General features: G+C 39.0%; 2 protein-coding genes across 2 annotated transcripts in view; one reads left to right on the forward strand and one right to left on the reverse strand.

Moving 5' to 3' along the window:
• The window catches only part of LOC145396582 (uncharacterized), an 11,287-nt gene extending 6,888 nt beyond the window's left edge, over positions 1–4,399 (forward strand). Inside the window, exons 2-3 of the mRNA XM_080269957.1 lie at positions 2,597–2,789; positions 4,063–4,399. Coding sequence (XP_080126083.1) covers positions 2,597–2,789; positions 4,063–4,399 — 530 coding nt within the window. The remainder of the gene's footprint in view (positions 1–2,596; positions 2,790–4,062) is intronic.
• A 7,264-nt stretch (positions 4,400–11,663) lies between these two features.
• On the reverse strand, positions 11,664–20,900 carry Brms1 (breast cancer metastasis-suppressor 1-like protein). The gene is made up of 7 exons (XM_080269833.1): positions 20,511–20,900; positions 18,108–18,198; positions 17,325–17,532; positions 16,643–16,789; positions 15,858–16,005; positions 14,533–14,583; positions 11,664–11,990 (listed from the first exon to the last, which is right to left on the reverse strand). Exons 1-6 carry the CDS (start codon positions 20,653–20,655, stop codon positions 14,534–14,536), a joined length of 789 nt encoding a protein of 262 aa, XP_080125959.1. The 5' UTR covers positions 20,656–20,900; the 3' UTR covers positions 11,664–11,990; position 14,533.
• Between the last annotated feature and the right edge of the window lie 1,608 nt (positions 20,901–22,508).

Below are 22,508 nucleotides of genomic sequence, written 5' to 3' on the forward strand. Positions count from 1 at the left end.
GAGAAGTGTGAACGTCGGAGGTTGGGTTGCGAGAGGCAGACCGAAAAAGACCTGGAACGAGGTCACAGACTGTGACCTCTGGGATAATAGATTTAATAGGGAGGCTGTCAGGGATCGAGCAGTGTGGAGAGCCGCCATTAGGTGACCAAGGCCAAAGCATGCAAACACGTTGAAACCTTTATAAACGATACGAACGACAGGATACTATCACCCAAAATCTAGTGAGATCATCACCATCATCCATACCGTGGTGGCATCTAAAAGTAGGTACTGGTACTTGTATGGCCAGTGCCCGTATTCTCGTCGGGTAACGAGGTTCCCTAGCACTTCTTCCTCAGCGATTTCTTGTTGGATATGGATAATTAATATCCTGTACGATATTTATGCAGCGTCTGGCGATGCTTGGAGGATTTCTACAACGCAGAATGGGGCTGTTACGTGTAATAAAATCAAATCATGAAAAGGTGTTAGGGAGCTTCCTTAACCGACAATAATGCAGACCTTTGTCACTCCCTCAATTTTAGTATACTGTATAGTTCGTTTCACTTCGTTTCGTTTTTGAATGCTCTAACATGCTTGCAGGCGTTTGCCTTGGTCACCTGATGCAGCTCTCCATGCAGCTCGATCTCTGGCAGCTTCCCTATTTAGTCCCTTATCCCTGAGGACCAAAACAATGACCTCGTCCTAGGTCTTTCTCGGTCTACCTCTAGCAACCCTACCAACAGTAACAATTCTCCCTTTCTGCACCCAATTATCAGCCCCCAAGCTCTCCACATGCCCAAACCATCTCAACCTACCCCTCCTCATCACAAAACCGACACTCCAGTCCCATCCTATCTCTTAACTCTTCCATTGTACACCTAGCCCCCACCCCCCAGTCCTCGCACTCAGGGATGCACTGCATTTCGCCCTAATCACTGCCATTTCTGTACGTTGGAGCTTGGGAATATCCTTTTCCTTACTGCCCAGGTCTCACTACCATACAACATTACACTCCTAAAACGTGCGGCATACAAAGAACCCTTAGCACGAAGGGGGAGCCCTCTCAATGTTAGGAGAGGCGACAGCTCCCTGAACTTCTTCCAACCACTCCTCACTCTAGCCACAAAGCTAGCTTCAGCCCCACCTCCAGCATATAACTGCTCTCCCAAACAAAACTCTTCCACACACTCGAGACTCGCCAACAAGTTCAGTCCTTTCACGCCTGGCAATCTCCACATTCTCTCCCCGATACATGAATCAGCATTATCTCTCAGTCTACCTGTAACACCACATCTTTTATGCACTCACTTGTCACAAACATGAAATTTGATGTTCTTTAGTTATCTGGTAGGACCGAGCCTCCTTGGTTGCTAGTCAAATTTACTGTACAGTCTTACTACACTTGGCCATCATCTGAGGTAAAAAATTAATAAATAAAGGATTTATGTAAGGTAAGAACAACACACTGTAGTACTGTTTGTCCTAAGCAACCCCCCCCCCCTTTGTTTCCAACCTGTCATTTCTACCAATGACATGTGTTGTACAGTAGACTGACAGAAATAGTCAGCACCGTGAACCAAAAAAAGTATCGACCATCTTACCGCACGTATCTTCCTGAAACAGACGAAGCATTGTGATACATGGAGCACCTGTAATTATCAACGCAAATATTGTCCTTGGTAATGGAAATCGCCTAAACCATCACATAGTCGGTGATATATTTTTTTGAGGTATTTTGTTCAAAAGATTCTTGTGCGTCAGCAAAGCTCGCTGACTTTCGCAACCATCGATCCCCAGGAGTGCGATATATATATATATATATATATATATATATATATATATATATATATATATATATATATATATATATATATATATATATATATATAAAACAATAAGTGGAAAATCCTATCACCATTCTCATTCCAAGTGGTGGTGGCGGTAACAGTAGTACCGGTAGTAGTAGTAGTATAGTAGTAGTAGCAGTTGTTGCTTTTGTTGTAGCCCCGGGTTCATCAGAAACGTGACCCCAGTGAACTGCACTCTGACAATGAACAAGTGGGAGGGGGACGTTCGAATACCTGGGCAGCCACTGTCTCTGTGTCTGTCTGTTAACAGCTTTACTGAAAACTATTGGTGCGAGTTTGACTAAAATTACAGGGATGATGGGCAATGACCTTCTGATCACCTGATTAGACTTTGGGACAAATTGGGCCAAGGCCCAGGCTGTAGGCCCAAACGATGTATAAAAAAAAAAAAAAAAAAATCGCCATAACTCCTTTCAAATTCCTCATATCGAAATGAAACCAAAACCTAAAGGTGCATCTTTCATATATGCAACCTAGAATATGCCTCATCAATCACATCAGGCGGGTCACCCCCCAGTTAGCAGGAGGGGGGACAATATCAGGTGGAACATGCCTTAAATTTCAAAGGTGCACAAAATCGTCAATTTTCACCCACTTTACTTCAACTTTGGTTGTGACATTTTTGACTAGATATCCTGTTGTGTTCATATGTCAGCACTAAAATGACTGCCGGGGACGAGTTTGCTGTGCCTTGGCACCCCTTCTTGTTTAACTTATTAATATTATTTATTTATTTTAATTCACAGAACCAAGACTGGAAATTGATGAAAGTCGCCTCTCAGAACAAGACACTGCCGGTCCATCAAGCAAATCCTCCACTGACGAGCCAACGAGAAAGAGAAAGAAGTATGAAATTTCTGAGCCGCTGCAGGACCCAGAACTGGAGAAGAAGAGGCAGAATGCTATACTGGCCAAGAGACACAGAGAGAAGCAAAAAAGGTAGTTTAAAAGTCGTCTCTGTACTCAAAATACTAATCATAGCAATTCCCATAATCCTTGAAGCTGCCTGTAAAAAAAAAAAAAAAAAAAAAAAAAAAAAAAAAAAGCAGGACGCTGTACTGGCCAAGAGACACCAAACAAAAGTTGTTGTTTTATTTTCAACTACTCACTTCTATACTCAAAATACATGACCACTGCATTTTTCATTATCCTTGCCTAAGGTGGCCTACTACTGCCAGCTCTCCAGCTTGAATGCTGAGCTAGGTTTACAATGGGAGAGAGATAAGAGGAAGGGTAGGACTGATGTGTACTGGTGTTGTGATGAGAATAGCTAGATTGAGAGGGTTTGGGCATGTGGAAGGGATGGGGGATGATAACTGGGTGCAAGGTGAAAAGTGTGAACATAAGGAGTTGGGTTGTGAGAGGTAGACCAAAAAGAGCTGGAATGGCGTCATAGTGTGTGACCTCAGAGATAAGGGACTGAATAGGGAGGCTGTCTGAGATCGAGCAGAATGGACAGCCACCATTAAGTGACCAAGGCCAATGCATGCAAGCAATTGGGGTCTTTATTGTACTCAAATATTAATCTTGTTACTGATCAGGATTGAAGATGGAGAGATGCCACTTTTGGTCCAGGTTAGTGTAAAATAAAATTATGGCAAATATATAATAAACAGCAATTGAACAAACCTCTCAAGACAGGGGAAAAATGGCCACTTGGGGCAGATTTTTTTACTCCAGTAACTTATGACCTGACCAACATAGTGTCATTAAGTACAGACTTAGAAAAATGAGGTTTCTAGGTCAAGGCCTGACGAACAAACACTTCTACATATCTGCCTGTATAGTACTAGGACGGTTCAAGGATATTTTCAACACCCATCAATATAAATTGTCTCCTCAACTGCATAAATCATGGAATGACAACAAGAATGAGATGAGTAGCAATCTCACTGTACCAAGAGGGTAAATATACACAGGAGTTTGCAGAGGTAAGGCTCAAAGGGGCTAGACTCTGACCTTTTGCCCAACTGGTTATAAAGTGACCCTTTTTTTTTGGCTAGAGCCCCTGCCCCCCAAAACTGTCTCTGCACACCATTGGTAAATACCTTGTCATTTTGCCTGCATGATCAAAACCTGTAGCTATTCTAAATTTCTTTACTTTGTAATTCCTATGAATAACGTTAACACATGAGTACAGTATTTCAGTCAGCTAAAAGTATAATATCACCCTTTCCTGCAAACAACTGTAGATATATCTGTAACATTGCAGACAGATGGAAACACAAGATGAGACAATCAGAAAGCAGAAGCACATTATCTCGCAGTGCTGCAAAGTCTTCCGCCGCACTCAGAGTGACATCATGAAGCTGCAGGTGAAACTGGAGCTCAGTGAGAAGACAGTGAAAAAACTGGAGACCAAAATTCGACAGAAGGAGCTGGAATCAAGGAACCTGAGCGAAAAGTTGACTCTGATGCGTGGACATCTTGATATCATTGCCAGCAGTCTAGATAATGAAAACCCTGCCAGGCGACTCTTGCTGTCCCTCTTGGAGCGTACATCTCGCCAGCAGCAGTCCCATGAAACAACTTCCAAGTCCACTGATTAAACAAACACATTTTATCCAACTCCTATTTCAGTTCAATACTTAAACTAGACAAAAAGAGAGATATTGCTGGTGATGAATATCCACAGTCTGTCTTGCTGAGCAGACCCATCAACTGCAGACTAGCAACCACCCCTGGAGGGCCATCCCATACAGTAAACCAACTAACCACAAGGTGTGGAGGTACAGTTTTTGGGTGGATGTCACATTGGAGCTCTCCAACCAGTTAGCAGGGGCAACACTGAAGATTCCACATCACTCCTTTATTTGGTGATATGGTTACCACCCATTGTTGTAAATGGTTATCTGAGGTACAAGAAACCAGTAATTCTGACACAAAGTGCTGAACCACCTGAAATGGAAAGAAGAGAAATTAAAAGTGACAAGAAGGTTGGGTGAAATAAGATGAGCGGAGAGCAGACAATGAAAAATAATGATAACGGTGATGAAAAAAGTATGCAGCACTACATGATGGAAGTGGATGATGGTTCCCATCACCAACCATCTAGAGATACTGTACACACACACACACAGTGCAGGAGTATTATTCATCATCATCATCCAGTCCTACTTCACCCCATGAGGAGTGTAGGAGCCTGGGGCTAGGCAAGATGGTCCTAACATTTAAGATGAGAGTGACCAGCCTCACTCATCCCTGAATGGCATCACATAAGCAATAATCCCCAACCACCCCTTGGATATAAACCTTCACCGGCTCAATCCGATTGGAGCGCCTTAATTACCCACTAAACCAACAGGCGCCATAATTTGGTTATATGGTTACCACCCAGCAAAGTAAATGATTTCCTGGTGTACAGGAAACCATTTGGCTTGTCACTCAGTGTAGAGTCACCCACAGGCAGAAGGAAGAGGAAAGAATGAAGGAATGAAAGACAGAAGAGGGAGTGTAAAGTCACCCATAGGCAGAAGGAAGAGGAAAGAATGAAGGAAAGAAAGACAGAAGAGGATGGATGGAAAGAAGGATGGAGGAGAGGAAAGGGCAGACACCTGAGAGCAGCACTACATCAAGTGAGTGGATGGTGAGTGCCCTCACCTACCACAATAGGAGTATTAAATATATACTGTGTGTATATATATAGATACTCGTATATCCAGACACCTTAATCCCATAAGGGTGGCCATAAAAAAAATCACCTCCATCTTGCTCTGTCCCCTGCTATTATGCTGCCCTCTCCCCAACTCACACACACCCTCTCTCATATACCTCTGCACTCCATCTATGTATATACTGTATATATATATGAGAGAAAGAGAGAGAGAGCACATGAATGCAGAGCAGTAACCCATTTTATGGAACATTTTGCTTATGCAAGCTTCAAGAGGAATGCTTAGCACTTTTCCATACTTCTTCAGTTCAGTTGCTAGCCCTCCAGTGCTGCATCAGATGGAGGCATTATGAGTATTAATGTGATTAGTGGAGCTCGTGCAGGTCAGAGTGTACTCTGGACTCCTAGCGACGATTCCAGTGCAAGAGGTGGCCAGAGGCATTTCTATCATGTTAATGCTACCAGAGGGATAGGTTGGTCTCCGATCCTTAAATGTTTTGGGCTAGTGGAAGTCTTGCTTAGAAGTGAGCAAAATGGGATTTGTCAGTATATGTCGGTGCCATGTGTGACTTGACCAATAATTCAAGCTAAGTCTCATCAAGTTTTATGGCAGAACACTTCAGAAACAAGGTGTGAGCCAGCTTGAAGTGCTCTGCAAATAAGGGTTAGTTTCATAATAGTTCTGCAAATAAGGATTAGTTTCATAATAGTTCTGCAAATAAGGGTTAGTTTCATAGTACAGTAGTTTTTCAAATAAGGGTTAGTTTTATGGTAGTTCTGCAAATAAGGGTTAGTTTCATAATAGTTCTACAAATAAGGGTTAGTTTCATAGTACAGTAGTTCTTCAAATAAGGGTTAGTTTCATAATAGTTCTACAAATAAGGGTTAGTTTCATAGTACAGTAGTTCTTCAAGTAAGGGTTAGTTTCATAACAGTTCTGCAAATAAGGGTTAGTTTCATAACAATTCTGCAAATGAGGATTAGTTTCATAACTTCTGCAAATAAAGGTTAGTTTCATAACTTCTGCAAATAAAGGTTAGTTTCATAATAGTTCTGCAAATAAGAGTTAGTTTCAAAAGAACTCAAAACCTATTAATTTGAAGGGCAAGAGTGAGAGAGGGAGGTTGGGGGGAGGTTAACTGTTTTGATTAGCTACCTGTGTATGTTATGATGATGCCATTATGACCTTATATTTCTCCCAAGATATATCAACTGTTCCACTGTGCTGAAGCAGTGACATTAATGCACAATGCTCCTTATGACTGGATTTATATTTAAGATTATGCTTTATCTGTGCGCTTATCTTCCACATTAGCTCCAAATACAAATATCCCTCAACCCCCTTCCTGTGCCCTAGAATGACTGCAGGAAAGGGGCACTTTAGGCCTGCAGTCCACTGGGTTATGTTCAGACAAGCCTAGAACCACAGCAACAAACTTGATTAGATTTATATTATATCTTATTCAAGGCAGTGTTTCTTTGAGGCATGGTATTTCACTGGTGTAGTACTGAGGGCAATAAAAGATAGGTTAAGCGATACTTTATGGTAAGCTGGCTGTGAGTTTAGTGAGCCAAACCTCCTGGGCCTGACTACAACTTAGCCTAAGAAATGTAAGGTTTATATATTGTAAGTTAAGTGAGTTATGGACTGGACAAGTAATGTAAGGTTGGCTTTTGAGTAATGTAAGACTGGTAGTAAGTTAATTAAGGGCTGGATAGGTAACATAAGGCTGGCTTTACAGTAAGGTAAGGTTGGCTGTAGGTTAACAAGTAAATTACCTTGTGGGCTGGGGTATGACTTAGCTTAGGCCACGTTTGGTTTGCTGTAATTTAATGAGTGAGTTACACTTTGTGGGATGGATTATCACAGCCTGTCATAAATGCTGGCACACACTTGGGGGGGGGGGGGACTGCCTAGCACCTCCTCAAGTGTAGCTGTCTATATTACTTTCACACTAACTTGGCCTAAAACTGCCACATCACCTTGATTGATGAAACATGACAAGAAATTAACAACAGAATATGCTTGTCATGAGTGCATTATCAAAAGGATATGGATGCATCATATTGTCCGCTTCTACCATTTTGCAATGTGAAATTAGCCTAACTGCAGAACGGCAAAAATCTGGGCCACGTTAAGGTGAAAAGAGTGTAGTGCCATGCAAAGACCACTTATTTTTATTTCTTTATTTTTTTAAGATACGGTAACTGGCAACCCTACCATCTTCCTCCCTTACATTTTACTAATGAGGGAATAACTAAACAATACTCATTTTCTTGTTCCATAAGTGGGAAATGGGTATGCCATTCCTAAGCACGACTGCCATTTTTGCTATTTGCTGTTGCCAGATGGAGGAAATTATCTAGATTCATAAACAAATATACAGACACTTTATCTGTAGCGATGGTATTGGTGCACAAGTTCCCAGAAAAGCAGTAGCTGTCCAGCAGGTGAAGTCCTTTTAATGTATTCTGAGTTTCATTAGTTACTTTCCTATACTGCTTTTACTCTAACTTGGCCTAAAACTGCCACTTCCCCATCCTGAATGCCATGTTGTAATATGAGATTAAAACTAGAAAATGATGCTAGTCATGAAGAAGTATTGCCTTATTCTGCTTCTAAGCTACTACATTTAGGCTGCATAAGGACACAAGTCTAGGCCAAGTTAAGGTGAAAAGAGTATGGTTCCATCTTTGATAATACAATGAATTTTTACTACTGCTATTAATGTTCTACTACTATTTTTTTTTTTTTCAACTGAATATGCCAAAAACAGGTTGTCTGGCTAGAACTTATTAAGAGTACATAAGGTGCTTCGACAATGAAGAAGTTTAAGCATCATATTTAAATCACCATCATCATTCTGATCCTGCCCATTTTCTCACCTTTAGGAAGGAAAAAGATGATGATTTTTTATACAGTGCTCACATCCCTTCTTTGTTTGAGTGTCTCTTACAAGGAAGCCGTTCACTGATGCACTGGACAGTCAAGAGCCAAACTAGCAGATCTACAAGACCTGTGGCCATATATAAACTCTTGTAAGTTACATACAGTATTACTTAAGACTGCATGTATATGTTTATCACCACTCACATGGCTTTCAAACACTTTACAAACCAGTGTATGGTATACAACTCTGGAAAATTGTGAAGAATTCATCTGATGATGAATATTAATTGCTCAAATAGTATTAACTGTTAAGTTGCTCGAGTAGAATTAACTTATTTGCTTAAGTAGTATTAGCAGCAGTAAAAGTAGTACTATTAGCAGTAACAGTAGCTGTAATCCCAGGTTCATCAGAATGTGAACCCAGGAGACTACAGGCTGAATCTGCCCATCTCCTGCATCAGGAGATAGAGGGAGGAACTGAAGGGCATTTGTATAACCAAGCAGAGGATTCATCCACCTTCATCACAGCCACTGCAGGAAGGCACACCTCTCCAGCACCTAACTGCCTCTGGAACTTACTTATGAAAACTGATCAAAAGTCTTCCTGCAAGGAGCCCTGGAGCTGATCTGACAGTGCCTGAATCAATGTGAAGGACATGAACTGACCAACATAACCCCAATGGACCTGCATGACCCCAATGGACCCACACCATCTCAATGAACCTGATCTGTCCTAAAGTAACGCAAGCCAAAATGCATGCGAAAGGCCTGACTCTACCTCCAGTGGCACTCAAACCCAAACACCACCTGTCAGTGCTCCAAAACATGTCACACAGTCCACTGCCTACAGCCTAGGAGTCCAGCATATCGCAAACCTTCACATGTCACAACTTTGGTGCTAATACCCACCATCCATGTATAATACATGTTAGGGCTATCGCATTGAGAACTGGTGTGGTGGTATTATCATGTGTGTTTACATGACAAGTCAGCGGATCTTGCGGAATGTCAGTAAAGTCTGTTTTAACAAACCTGGAATAAAATTTGTGCCATTTCATAGCACAGATCACTCCTCTAACTATATACTGCACCTAAGCACCACCTCATGGAATACTCCTATTGTTAATCCTGTCAATCCTACTATGCATTTTATGGCATACAGTATCTTTGCTATTCCCAGAGTATTATACAGGTGTTCCATAAATAGGGCTCCCTTTGAAACTGGCCTGGTGGGATCTGTGTCGCAGGGAAGGCTCAGTTTGATGGTGTGGACCTGGATGTGGCACTAGGAGTAGGAAGTAAATAAATGATGCAAGACAGACACTGATAACGCTGACTGAGTCCTCCCAGTACAATGAAATTGCCAGGAGAGACAAAAAGGATTATATCTATCTATCTATATAGCCCGACACCCTAATCCTGCAAAGGGTGGCCACAGACAAAATACCCCCAAGTCGCTCTGTCACCCACCATCTGACTGCCCTCCCCCAACTCACTCCCTCCTCCCTCATGTACAGAACAATACTATATATATGCCACCTGTATTTACAACGATCGCATAACGAGAAGCTGAGCATCACAGCGATCCTAAATGCTTATTAACTGTACAAGCAAATTATTGTATACCAAGCATTAAGAGGACGTACTGTATACCTGTCCACACGTAGCTTAGTTACGTATCCAAGAGTCAATCCAATGACTGTAGTGGTAAACAAAAATAAATATTCTAAATAATAAAATGTTCCAATTCCATATCACTGTGGCTTATGCACTAACCTGCATTTGAAATTTACCATCCTCAAAGGTATGACAGAGTGACATTCAAATTACAGTACATAAGTTTATTTCCACATACTGCATATTATCATATCTAAAAAATATGAAACTACAAGGTAAATGTCTTTGATATTTTGACACTGGCCCACTGCAATTTCTTTCCTCATATTAAACTGCTAATACAAACAAAGCAACATCCTCTTTCCTTCACATTAGCAGTCAAACTTTCCACTGCACTGAACTTTAATGAAAGATCTGGTACACCTATGGATACTGAAACTGACTGCACACTTCACTATTACATACAGTGCTTCATGTTGAAAACTAGATACTGCAAATATGTTACAGTACTGATGTATTACCCAAATGGTTGAGCATGGTATATTACATATAACGGAATTCACACCAAAATCTTTACAAAACAGGGAGAAACTGTCGCTTAGAAACTACTTTTTTAGTCCAAACTGAAATTGGAAAAAATAATCAATAATAATAACAGTAATGATAATAATAATAATAATAATAATAATCCAAGCTAAATTTTAAATATTGTTTTTTAATTATCACGGCCTGATAGGTGACCTTTACCTCAATTAAACGGTTCCTCGGGGTAAATTCTCAGCAGCTAAGAAAGCATGTGGACATTTCTTCCTCAGTTCAGTAAAAGTCCTACAAGCCACATGGCAGGGAACTGAGGGTCTTTTGAACTATTGTTTTTTTTCGGACTATTGGGAGGGACCTTTGAAAACATTAAAAATAGGTACATGATCATTAAATAAACACTTAAAATGATATAGGTTATTGTTTTAGACATGGGAAATGCATAGAAGTGTAGCTGAATAGTTGCAGGCAGGTACATCCAAGTCCAACAGGATGTCCAAACCAGATAAATCCATTGGTATAGTCATGAAAAATTCAAAAAAAGCCCAGAAAATTTTGAAAAACTTTGCCATGAAAAATTCGGACTTACGGATTATTCAGATTGTTGGTGGTCAGACCGGAGGACTTTTACTGTACATTCAAACCTCGATTTAAGAGACTAAAAGGGGAAGCAACTTGTCCCTTACTTGAAAATGTTCATTGTTTTACCACATATAGAGACAATCTTATTATGAAATGCAATGATTGTTTCACTTATCTTACTTATTTATATGATTATGAATATCAATTTATGGGTACTATATAAAGAAACATATTAATGTGTATAACCTAGATATTACGTATCATTTTTGAAAGGTCCTGTCCGTTTTTCAGGTAGAACATGGAGTCCCTTAAATCCGAAATCCCTTATATGGAGGTCCCTTAAATAGAGGTTCGAGTGTAATATGTTTAGTCTTTCACATTAATTCTCCCTTGTCTGCCTTTCATACCTTCATAATAATAACATCTCTTCCTTACTGACATACAGTATTTAGTCAATTTCATATTAATCTTTCCCTTGTATGCCTTTTAATACATTTTTAACAACAACACAGCTTGAAAAAATATCGTATATGAAAATGTTACAAGACATTAATTTTCCTTCATATGCCTTTCAATATCTTTTTAACAGTGAAACAGTTTGTTAACATACTGCATGCCACTAATTAAGGTACTACACAACAACTTTCTCTTGTAATATCATTTCAACGACGAGTTTATTAAAAAAAAAAAAAATGTACAAAAGAATATTATTATACCACGTGGGAGGGTGGAATGGCAAGACGCAGACAAGATGAAGCCTCCTGAACAGTTGAGAATGTAGCCTGTAATGCTAACTCACTGGCTCTCAGCATCCAGGCAGAACAATACAGAGAACCACCACGTTCCCTTAAGTAAGATTCCTCACTGCATGCTTCCAAAGAGTCGCTGCTTCCCTCACCTACCATGTGAAGGTGTTGGCAATCAGGAGAGGTAAGGGACAATAAACAGGGAGCTCCTTAGGTGTGTAATCACAGGGCAAATCTTTTAACCCCTTCAATTTGGGTGACTCATTTGTAGCTACCAGTAATTCTTCCTACTTCCAGATGATTGTCTCTCTAAAGCTTAATAAAATCATCCAGAGGTAACCTGGATTAAAAAAAAAAAAAAAGGGGAGGGGGGTGTCTGTGAGTTGAAAGGGTTAACTTTGATTACATATTTTTCTTTTCAATCAGACCAACACCATATGATTTTATTCAATGTATGAAGGATCTGTTAAAGAGATACTGAAGACTGCACCTAACGTCTCGGGCTCAAATCATCTGATAAATCGAATAAAATTATCTGGTAGTCTTAAAATAATGTTCTCGGATGGCATGCATTGTGATGGCTTCAATTCTCGGTAAAGTATGAATATACATAATATACCTTAAACTTCTTCATTACTGCCATTTTACGTTTTCTTTCTTGGTCCTGCTTTATGATTTTATTTAGCTTAGAAGACACTTCCGTAGCAAAGGGTTAAGTGAAGGCTGTTCTTAATTCTACTAGTTTGAGATGTGCCCTCTAAAAAATGTAAACTTATCTGTGGAAACCATTAATAAAATACAAACCATCACTGTACTAAGGAGGCTAATATTGTCTTGTGTTAAATGCCTTTTTACTTATTTTTACCCTATGATTCCAGACTTATGAGCCTTTTAACTTATTTTACCCTGTGATTACAGACCTCTGAGCCTTTTCATTTATTTTACCTTATGATTCCAGACTGATGAACCTTTTTATTTAATTCACCCTATGATTCCAGACTTGTGAGCCTTTTTACTTACTTTACCCTATGATTCCAGACTTACAAGCTTTTTTACTTATATTACCCTTTGATTCCAGACTTATGAGCCTTTTTATTTATCTTACCCGATTCCAGACTTATGATCCTTTTTATTTAATTTACCCTGTGATTCCAGACTTGTGAGCCTTTTTACTTATTTTACCCTATGATTCCAAACTTATGAACCTTTTTACTTATTTTACCCTTTGAATCCACACTTATGAGACCTTACGCCATTAACTGATGGGACACCCTATACAATACTGCGCTTAGCATCTGAAATATTAAGATACCAAGAAATTTAAGCCTCCCACACAACAATACAGTATATATATATTTACTGACCTATCAATCATCTATCTACCTACAGCCAGATGCCATAATCAACCATACTTTAATAAAATACTGTATTTACCATATTATAAAGTATGAAATACAGCACTACAATAAGGGAGAGTTTAGTGGCATAATGACGTTATCAATATTATTCATTACAAAATATTATTCCAAACAAATCTACATTATCAAACACCGACACCAAGGTACAAAGTAATGAAATTGGCAATACTGTTTTCACTCTTACTTGGCCTAAGACTGCCCTCTCTCCATCTTGAATGATGGGTTCTTTTAATATCCAGTATATACACTAGATTATGAGGCTAGTCATGAAGAAGTGCTATGGAAAATATGCAGAGCCTTGGCTTTGTCTTTCTGTCACTGACCTACGTGAAATAAGCTGTCAAAGAACAAAATTCTCGGCCAGGTTAGAGTAAAACAACCACAGCATGTTTACTGGTATGCTAACCTGACAAAGATCATCAACCTCTTTCAGTTTAGTTGACGGCCAAGTGCAGGCAGACTGAAGAGTAAATGCGTCTAGTAACCCAGGAGACTCATTCTACCTCGTAAGCTCATAAAATTTTGTGCAACCATGACATACTCTTTGAGCTGCAAAACTGTCAGATGAAAATGAACCAACTGCAGCACCAACAGTTCTGCAATATACCTATTTACCTACTGCCAGACTCCTTAATCCCATAAAGGGTGGCCACAAACAAACTGCCTCCACATCGCTGTTCTCCGTCATTTGGCTGCTCTCCCTCCATCTCAAACCCCCACCTCTCTCATGTATCTCTCCATTCCATCCTGCCATTTCATCCTTGGTCTCCCCTTCCTCCTCACTCACTGCAACCTATCACACCTTAAAAAGTTCCAAATCAATCCCTCTGATAAGTCACCTATTAATCCTGTCTGTCTCAAAGGATGCAATACGCTGTTGTCACTTCAAAACAGTTTTCAAGTTCATAGTAATTTCCCTAACAGTATTCAGCACTTTCCCCATCACACCAAATGTATACACACTGGTAACTCTCTATTGCTTCTAACTATTCCTATCACACCATGTACTGTATATGTACTGTACATATGCCAGTAACTTTGTACTGCATTCAACTTTATACCAATAACTCTATAACACTCAAGTATTTCCCATCACATCTCCACATAACCCTCCCACTTTTCTCTACCTAATGCCTTTTCGAGATCCACAAATATTGTAAGTATTTCCCAGTTCTTTTCACATGCTTTTTGCAATCTCTGCCTTACAGGAAATTTTTTAATCCACAGCCTACAGTAATAAAAAAATTTATACTAATATTTAAATACTTACACTTACCTCAGAGGGAAAAGGCTTCAGAATAATGACGAGGTGAAGTTATTTTTCCAACTGGAAAGAAAAAAACAAGTATATTAATGCTCATTTCCATAATTTTCAGCCCATGTCAAAACAGCATTATCCTTGTTATCCAGACATCTTTTCCCATCCCAATTTGGGACCAGACAGTCAGAAAAAAGTGAAAGAATGAGACACTAACCAACTTTAATTAACTGAATGAGCCACACTCCCATTTATAGTATATTCCCAAATATACTATTACACTCCCTACTATATATGGCAATTCATCCATGAGTATTAGACAGATATATGGCTACAATTCATACATATATCCATGAGGAGCGTAGGAGCCCACGACTAGGCAAGTTGGTCCTGACATTTAAGATCAGTGACCTGCCTCACTCATCCCTGAGTGGCATTACGTGAGCAATAAACCTCAACCACCCCTTGGATATAAACCTACAGTACACTGGCTCAATCTGATTGGAGTGCCTTAATTAACCGTCGAACCACCAGACGTCATAATTTGGTTATATGGTTACCACCCAGCGTAGTAAATGGTTTCCTGGTGTACAGTAAACCATTTGGCTTGTCATTCAGTGCAGAGTCACCCATAGGCTGAACTGAAGGGAAAGAATAAAGGAAAGAAAGACTGAAGAGGGAGTGTAAAGTCACCAGTAGGTGGAAAGAAGAGGAAAGAGTGAAGGAAAGAAAGACTGAAGAGGAAAGCAGGAAGAAAGGAACACTGCCATTAAAAAAAAAAAAAAAAAAAAAAAAAAAAAAAAAGGAAATTCCATATTACCCGCTTTTAGTAAGTGACCAGCCTATGCCCCCTATGGCAAAAAAGATCATAAAACAGCTGGCCACATATTCAGAATCTGAACCTGTGCATAGCCATCACCCAAACTTGTGCCCTTATACCAACCAGCTGAGCCTCCAGCTGGAAAACACAATTAGAAATACATTCGTCTAAAGTCAAAATAACAAAACTTAAATCTTACATCAGTACAGAACAGAAACATATACTGTACATGAAGTAAACACTCCCTTCCTGTAAAAATCAAAATAAACAGATCTAAAATCATCATCATCATCATCAACATCCAGACCTCCTTTCCCATCCCAAAAAGGAGTGGAAAAGAAGCCAGAAAAAACTGACAGAATGAGATACTGTAGTTTACAAAGTTGAATGAGCCACACTATCATTCACTTACCAACCACGCCCCCAGAATCCTGGCTCCACCTGATAGGTAAAAAATAATTCCGTACGTAGCTTCACTAGAACCTGCATTACTAGGACTTACCACACTAGAACTAGAACTTACATTTGTTTTTACGCTTAGAAGCTGTAAGGGCTTTCTTTATCGTCGTCCAGTCATCCACAATATCAGGTTCTCTCAACATGTAAACAATATATGGACCAGCAACTGTTGTTGGTTTCTTCCTTCTTCGATCAGTTGAACTATTCGATCCCTGAAAGGAATAAAATGGATATAGTAACCACTGTCCAACATCTTAACCTCATTTCTCCTGGCTAAGGATGGAATGACGGAGGATCCTTTCTCCAATACCTGCCTTACTGCAAATAACTCTACCACATATCCTCTACCACTCCCAAAAGCACCCTGTTCACCACTACCAGGCATTCTGTTTCATGTCTTGCTTACATTATTTTTCCATAAACAGCATTCCTTTCCAACAGTACTTAGCAAACTTATCCCATTATTTTTTTTTCACTCACTTGATCACCTTAGCTTCTATACAGTCAGTCACAGCCTTCTTCCACTCTTAATATACAACTCCATTCATCCAAGTTTTTTGGCAGCATTCAGTCAGTCATTTCATTTCACTCAGGTGTATCTTAATTATATTTACATATGCATGAAAACATCATAGCAATCTTCACTTCTGCTAAACTAAGTTTCTGGACCACCTTTCTTCTCTGTGCACCACCAAGACTAATCATGTTTCCCACCACCCTGCTCTCATTTTGTGTGTATGTGCATGTGTGTGTCAGTCACAATGACCTACACAGCACTGTTATAAATTATTATTATTCTTTCATCTAGCATTCAGTGCTTCATCTCAATGAGGAACACCTAATACCAACCTGTCTATGCCTCCTCCTTTTCCTGTGTAGATTCTGTTCAGCCCATACCTGGCTGGTTACATCAACGTTGTTTCGGTCTTCTTCCAAACGACGGATTTTGTCCTCCAACTCGCTTTCAATGGAATCCCACAGCATAACTTTTTCATTCTGCAACATATTAATGCTATACTGTACCTTGTGGTCTTCAAAATAAGGCAAAAATGCTGAAAGGGAACAAAAATAATAATCTTTTGCAACATTTTTACCTGTGTTACAATAGGCCAGGAATGTGAGAGCGGCATGTCAGTAATGTAACGTACAGTATCACTATTTGATAAGTGAACAACTGGCCATGATATCACCACCGTAAATATGTGAAGGTATTTTGCTTCTATCTTGTATGGAAGTGAAATAATTAAGGACGAAAGAAATATGGATGGTGATACACAAAGAATTGTCTCCTTTTAACAACCAGGCTGCAATATGTCTCACACAGGATGTCCATGGTGTGGGAGATTTGGTAAAGTCCAATGTTTTTACTTTGAGATGTTACAGAAATACTTCCTATACTGTATAATATACATAATCAAAAATTACAATAAATAAATAAATAAATAAATGTAAATTAAAAGGTAATGTGCAATGTTACTAGTCATTAAAACACAAAAGCTACTCAAAATATTCAAACTACCACCAAAATCACCTCAAAGTTTTGTTGTGATGCCATGTGCTCCGCCTCATGCTTATTGTTTATGTTCTGGAGCCTAAACTGCCGGAGAATATATGCCACTTCCAGCCGCACCCTCATGGCATCCTGCAGCTCCTCCAAAGGTAACAGGTACTCAGCTGCCACTCCTACACGAACTTCCTCTAGTTTGGCCTCGACTTGGGTTACACGCTCTCTGTACAATCTGTCAAAATCATTAAACAGTACTTGAATCACTAAGTACAGTATAATATATCATACATCTGCTGTCACCTGCTTCACTGTTCAATTCTTCAACATACAGTAAGTTCCTGTGTATGTTCAAGTAGGCTATATACATCTCTCACCAACTATACCATGACTTGCAACAAACCCAAACTACCAAATGAACCTTCATACAGCACTACCACTATGCTATATACAGCATAAGGTAGTACTGTCCTAAATCTTACTCAGAAAGAACACTGACAAAATATGAGCACCCATAAACAGAATTTAAATTATTCCCAAAGTTCCATTAACCTTACAATACTTTCTTTAAGCATCAGTTACTGTCCCATTAACTGCATCTTCTGTGACGCTGCTGACACTGAAAACAGCATTTATTTTCTTATTCATCTCAAACGGGTATTTGAATCTACAATAATGGGATCAACAATTAATTGTACTTGAAATTGCTTTGAGAAAGAGATGGGAGGAATTTTGGTTACAGAATACCATTATTTAAAATAAAGTAAGTAAAGTTTTTAGTTCAAATCTGAGAACACGTTGTGTACTTACTGTTCACGTAGCAATGAAAACTGCCTCTCCAGATCAGAGAGATCAGTTAAGTATTCTCCTCGGCGCCTGTCACACTCCTCTTCGTCCAGTTCTATAGGAATTTAACATGAGATTAATAACCTTTAAACAAAAAATATATATATTGTGTACAGAATCTATAGCAATATCTATTTCTGCAGGTTTATCTACTGCCATGATTTCAAAGGCCAGAGTGATGTGTGAATGACTTGAAGCATATATACTGCATTTCCTTTGGTACTCATAACAGTTCCACCATTGTACTTTCACTTTCTATTCCTTAATCCTACTCACATTACTTACTTGGAGGAGGAAGAGACGAACTAACTATGGCAAACAATGGTATTATTCTTGTTTCAGTCCATACAGCAATCAATCTGGTTATTTTGAGAGTGTTCTATGGTTAGATATCATCTGTGCAAACACCATTTCTTCTATGATGCTTCCACTGGAAATGAAAATTATATATATATATTTTTTTTACACGCCAGCTGTCAGCCAGGACAACTTGTACTCTAGCCAATTACCTGCTGAGGTACTGCCTGGCAACTCAATCGTGCCATGGCCTCTGTGAGTAACAGATGCTCTCCTACTCCTGTTTTGGTTTTCATGAATGTGAAACCAATAACTAAAGCTGGAATATGTTTTGGTTGGGGATGAACTGCCCTGGGTGCAGGTTACATAAAATGGGGTCTGGGTAAATTAATGTCTCCAAATGGCTTGTAATTTACTCACTTTCGAAGGGGGATGGGCACATAAAAAACTGGTATTTTCTGACGGTGTGAATTTGAAATCTAATGAATCACCTAAAACAAGAAAAATATGTTTCTCTCTAAGTCAAGTATAGGCTGGAACAAGAAAATTATCCCAGACTTATCATGAATTCAAGCTTGGGCTGAAACAAAAAAATTAGCTACCCAAGATTATCGCAGTCAAGTACCGTACAGCACAGTACAGTATATTTTAAACAAGAAAATTACCCAAAGACCACCGATTCCCAAGACACAAAATGGGGAGACTGCAAAAAATACCCATGTATCACTTTGACAACTACACTGAGATTTGGTCTGAAATATATCCAGGTTAGATCTGACAAATGTGACTTTCATCTCCACCCCCCCCCCACCCACTGAAGAATCACCAGGTGCTTGATGAGGATTTTCTGATGGCTTTTCAAGTGATTCATCATTATGCCACCCACTGCAATTGCAAATTATTTACTTATGTCTCCCCTCATCTAAAAATTGTGAATTCTCATGCTTTCATTCATTTACAAAGGCTCTTCTTCATTATTCCCCAGACTGGGTGAGAGGGGAGTCAAACTATAGTTATGTCACAATAGAACTATTCACATGTATAGCATGCTAAAACTATAATTTTACAGAATTGGAGCAACACTCATGAAAAAGTTACCTGCAATTCATACTACAGTATTAACTACTAACACCAAACAAGAAGCTGATGATCATTATCCAGAGATGCCAATAATTTATGTTTCAGGAATGTTATTAGCCTACAGTATTTAAACTGATGCATTTTTGGGAGGTATTACCATATTATAGTTTCTGCCAAAAACAGAATTATGTTTTTTTTTTTTTTTTTTTTTTTTTTGACAATTCTTAGACACTTTTCTTTTATGGCATTTTTATTGTTTATTTTGCTCTTGATGATTAGGTTATCTTCAAGAGTAATATAAAAATAATTTGCAACAAAAATGCCATAGAATAGTGTCTTAGAATTGTCTAAAATACAGAAAAAAAAAAAAAAAATCACAATCTTGTAAGTCTGTTTTTAACTGAAACTATAAATTCCCCCCCCCCCACCTTTTTTTCCCTCATGAATTTGGCAATACACTACTGGAGGGTAATAAGAACTGACTACCATACTTTTTCATCTAGCACAGTATAAGGTAAAGAAAAAAAAAAAAATAATAATAATAATAATTAACAATTCATCTTAGTATGATGGGGCAAGTCATAGACATGACAAACGGTATTCAGTAAAATGTCCATGAACATCCTAAAAAATATGACTGTCACTCTGATCCTTCTGAAAACCAATACATGCAGTAATTTAATTTGATACAAATTTATGCATACCAAAATCAGATCCAGGCCACTCATCACAGAAGACCCACACACAGTTCAACCAGTAGTTACCATTAGAACAACAACCACATTAAAATACAAAACAAACACTGCTGTATTCGGTCACCTACCGGTGAATATTAAATGAAAAAAATGCACTCCTAGGAAATGAACACTTCATACTATACTTACCGGTACTAACTGGCTACCACATTTAATTCTAAAAGACACTGATGATCTCTACTTTAATAACTCTGAAAGCTAAGCAAACTACGGCTGACAGAAGTCTGTCTCTCACCTGAAGAGTCATCCGATTCCGTTCCATCGGAAGATATGGATTCATCCAAGGAGCTGCGGTCGGTGTCAGAGTCTTGGTCTCCTTCTTCATTTTCACTCTCCCGGTCATCTCCCTCATTATCTCGAACACGCTTCACCCCAGGCATGCTGCTGGTTATAGCCTTACTCAAAGCAATGAGGCAATAAGCACTGAACTGCCTCCCGAGTATCCGGGTGACTCAATCTTGTTCCCGCCGTAATTTCTTACACACGAGAAACCGCGATAATTCACTCATCTTTGGGCAAAATTATCACAACCCGACATATGACAGGGCAAATTTTAAACTGCACCTTTACAGAGCCGTTTGCAATGCTACAACGGCCAGCCACTGACAATATTTCCACAGACTGCCCTTACGACCTTAACTCGGTCAGCAGAGCGGGAAGACTGTAAACAAACTTTCATTATCACAGGAATACACGATGGTTCTTTTGAATATGTACTCAGAATATTCTTCTTCTTCAATATTTTATTATAAAAAATACTTTAAAATTACTGGAAATTATAATATTAAGTTGTTCATAATGAATACCCTAAATTACTAAAAGCCGCGTTTTCGTATTACCATTGTGAGTGGTGGTTGAGCGGTCCCAACCGTCCCATAGTCTGGTCCACTGGTCCAGTGCCACGGAATGTTCCTGAACGGACCGGGAGTGGTTCTGTCCATTTCGGCTGATAATAGGGAGACCTATGACTTTTTAAGGGCATTCCCATTCAATATACTCTTTTACCTTGGCCAAAAATCACAATCGCTCCATCCAGATGTCTATATTAACTAAAATATGATGCTAACCACGAAGTGTCTTGAAAAAGATGTAGTCTTACTGTAGTTTTATTCTGCCAATTATATAAGCTGCAAAAGCATGAAAATCTGTGCCAAATCAAAAGTGAGAGATATCGTTATTACGCTATACCTAAGAATCAGCAACTTAGTATACGTACTCTGAGCAAATTTCGCAGTTAATTACTGTGAATGTTAATTCGTATTTTTCGTGGACATATACGCTTATTTTGCAATGAACGCTTTTCTGAATTACCTATAGTTACACAAACTTCTCAGCTAGTTTCAGATATTTTATATAAAATATATTTCATTACACCAATTCCTTTACTGAGCCCGGAGTGGTTTAGCTATACAGATGGATTACAGTTTAGATGATTCATGTTTACTACGTGACACGAGTCTTTTGTAGCACGTCTTCAGCTATTTATCTGATTTAAAATATTTACTGTTCTAAAACCGATACAGAGTACTTAAAAAAAGATAGTGGTGGGTCTTGCCACACACCTTCTTCCACCAAGATATGCTATAGTTACAGTTGGCAAGTGGTTATAAAATCGTGGGTACACGCCCTTCTGTAAATGTTAGCAATGTAATGGGCAAAATAAATCGCAGAAGTGAATGTTTTAAAAAATTAGGCTAACCTGGAATATGACTCAATTGTCGAGTGTGGCTGCAAGACCCACTATCTTCTTTCCATAGGTATGTAGGCTATGAGGCAGTGGCAGTGTGTGTGTGTGTGTGTGTGTGTGTGTGTGTGTGTGTGTGTGTGTGTGTGTGTGTGTGTGTGTGTGTGTAGAACCATACTGGAGTGTCTGTGGGACGTAGAAAAGTTCATGGACAACCATCCATTTTTCCTTTCACCATAATTCCACTCACGCAATCACTGGTATCACAAAAAATCATATCTCCACATATCCCATATCCATTTTATTCATCCTAACAAAAAAATCACAACAAATACAATAACTGAAAACAGAATATAGAGATGAAGACGGCGATAAGGAACGAACAGAAGGGTTACAAGACGCATAATAAACAGGCGTAAGTATCCACGTAACTTATATATTCCTGTATCCACCTTAAGTATGTATAAAGTTGATGATAAACAATTTACAAAAGCGATATAAAAAATGGCATAATACACAGGCATTAGAATCCACGTATCTTAAGTATAC

This window comes from Coenobita brevimanus, chromosome 38 (assembly GCF_032717465.1).
Source record: "Coenobita brevimanus isolate Jiangsu-jjx chromosome 38, ASM3271746v2, whole genome shotgun sequence".
NCBI classification, from domain to species: domain Eukaryota; kingdom Metazoa; phylum Arthropoda; class Malacostraca; order Decapoda; family Coenobitidae; genus Coenobita; species Coenobita brevimanus.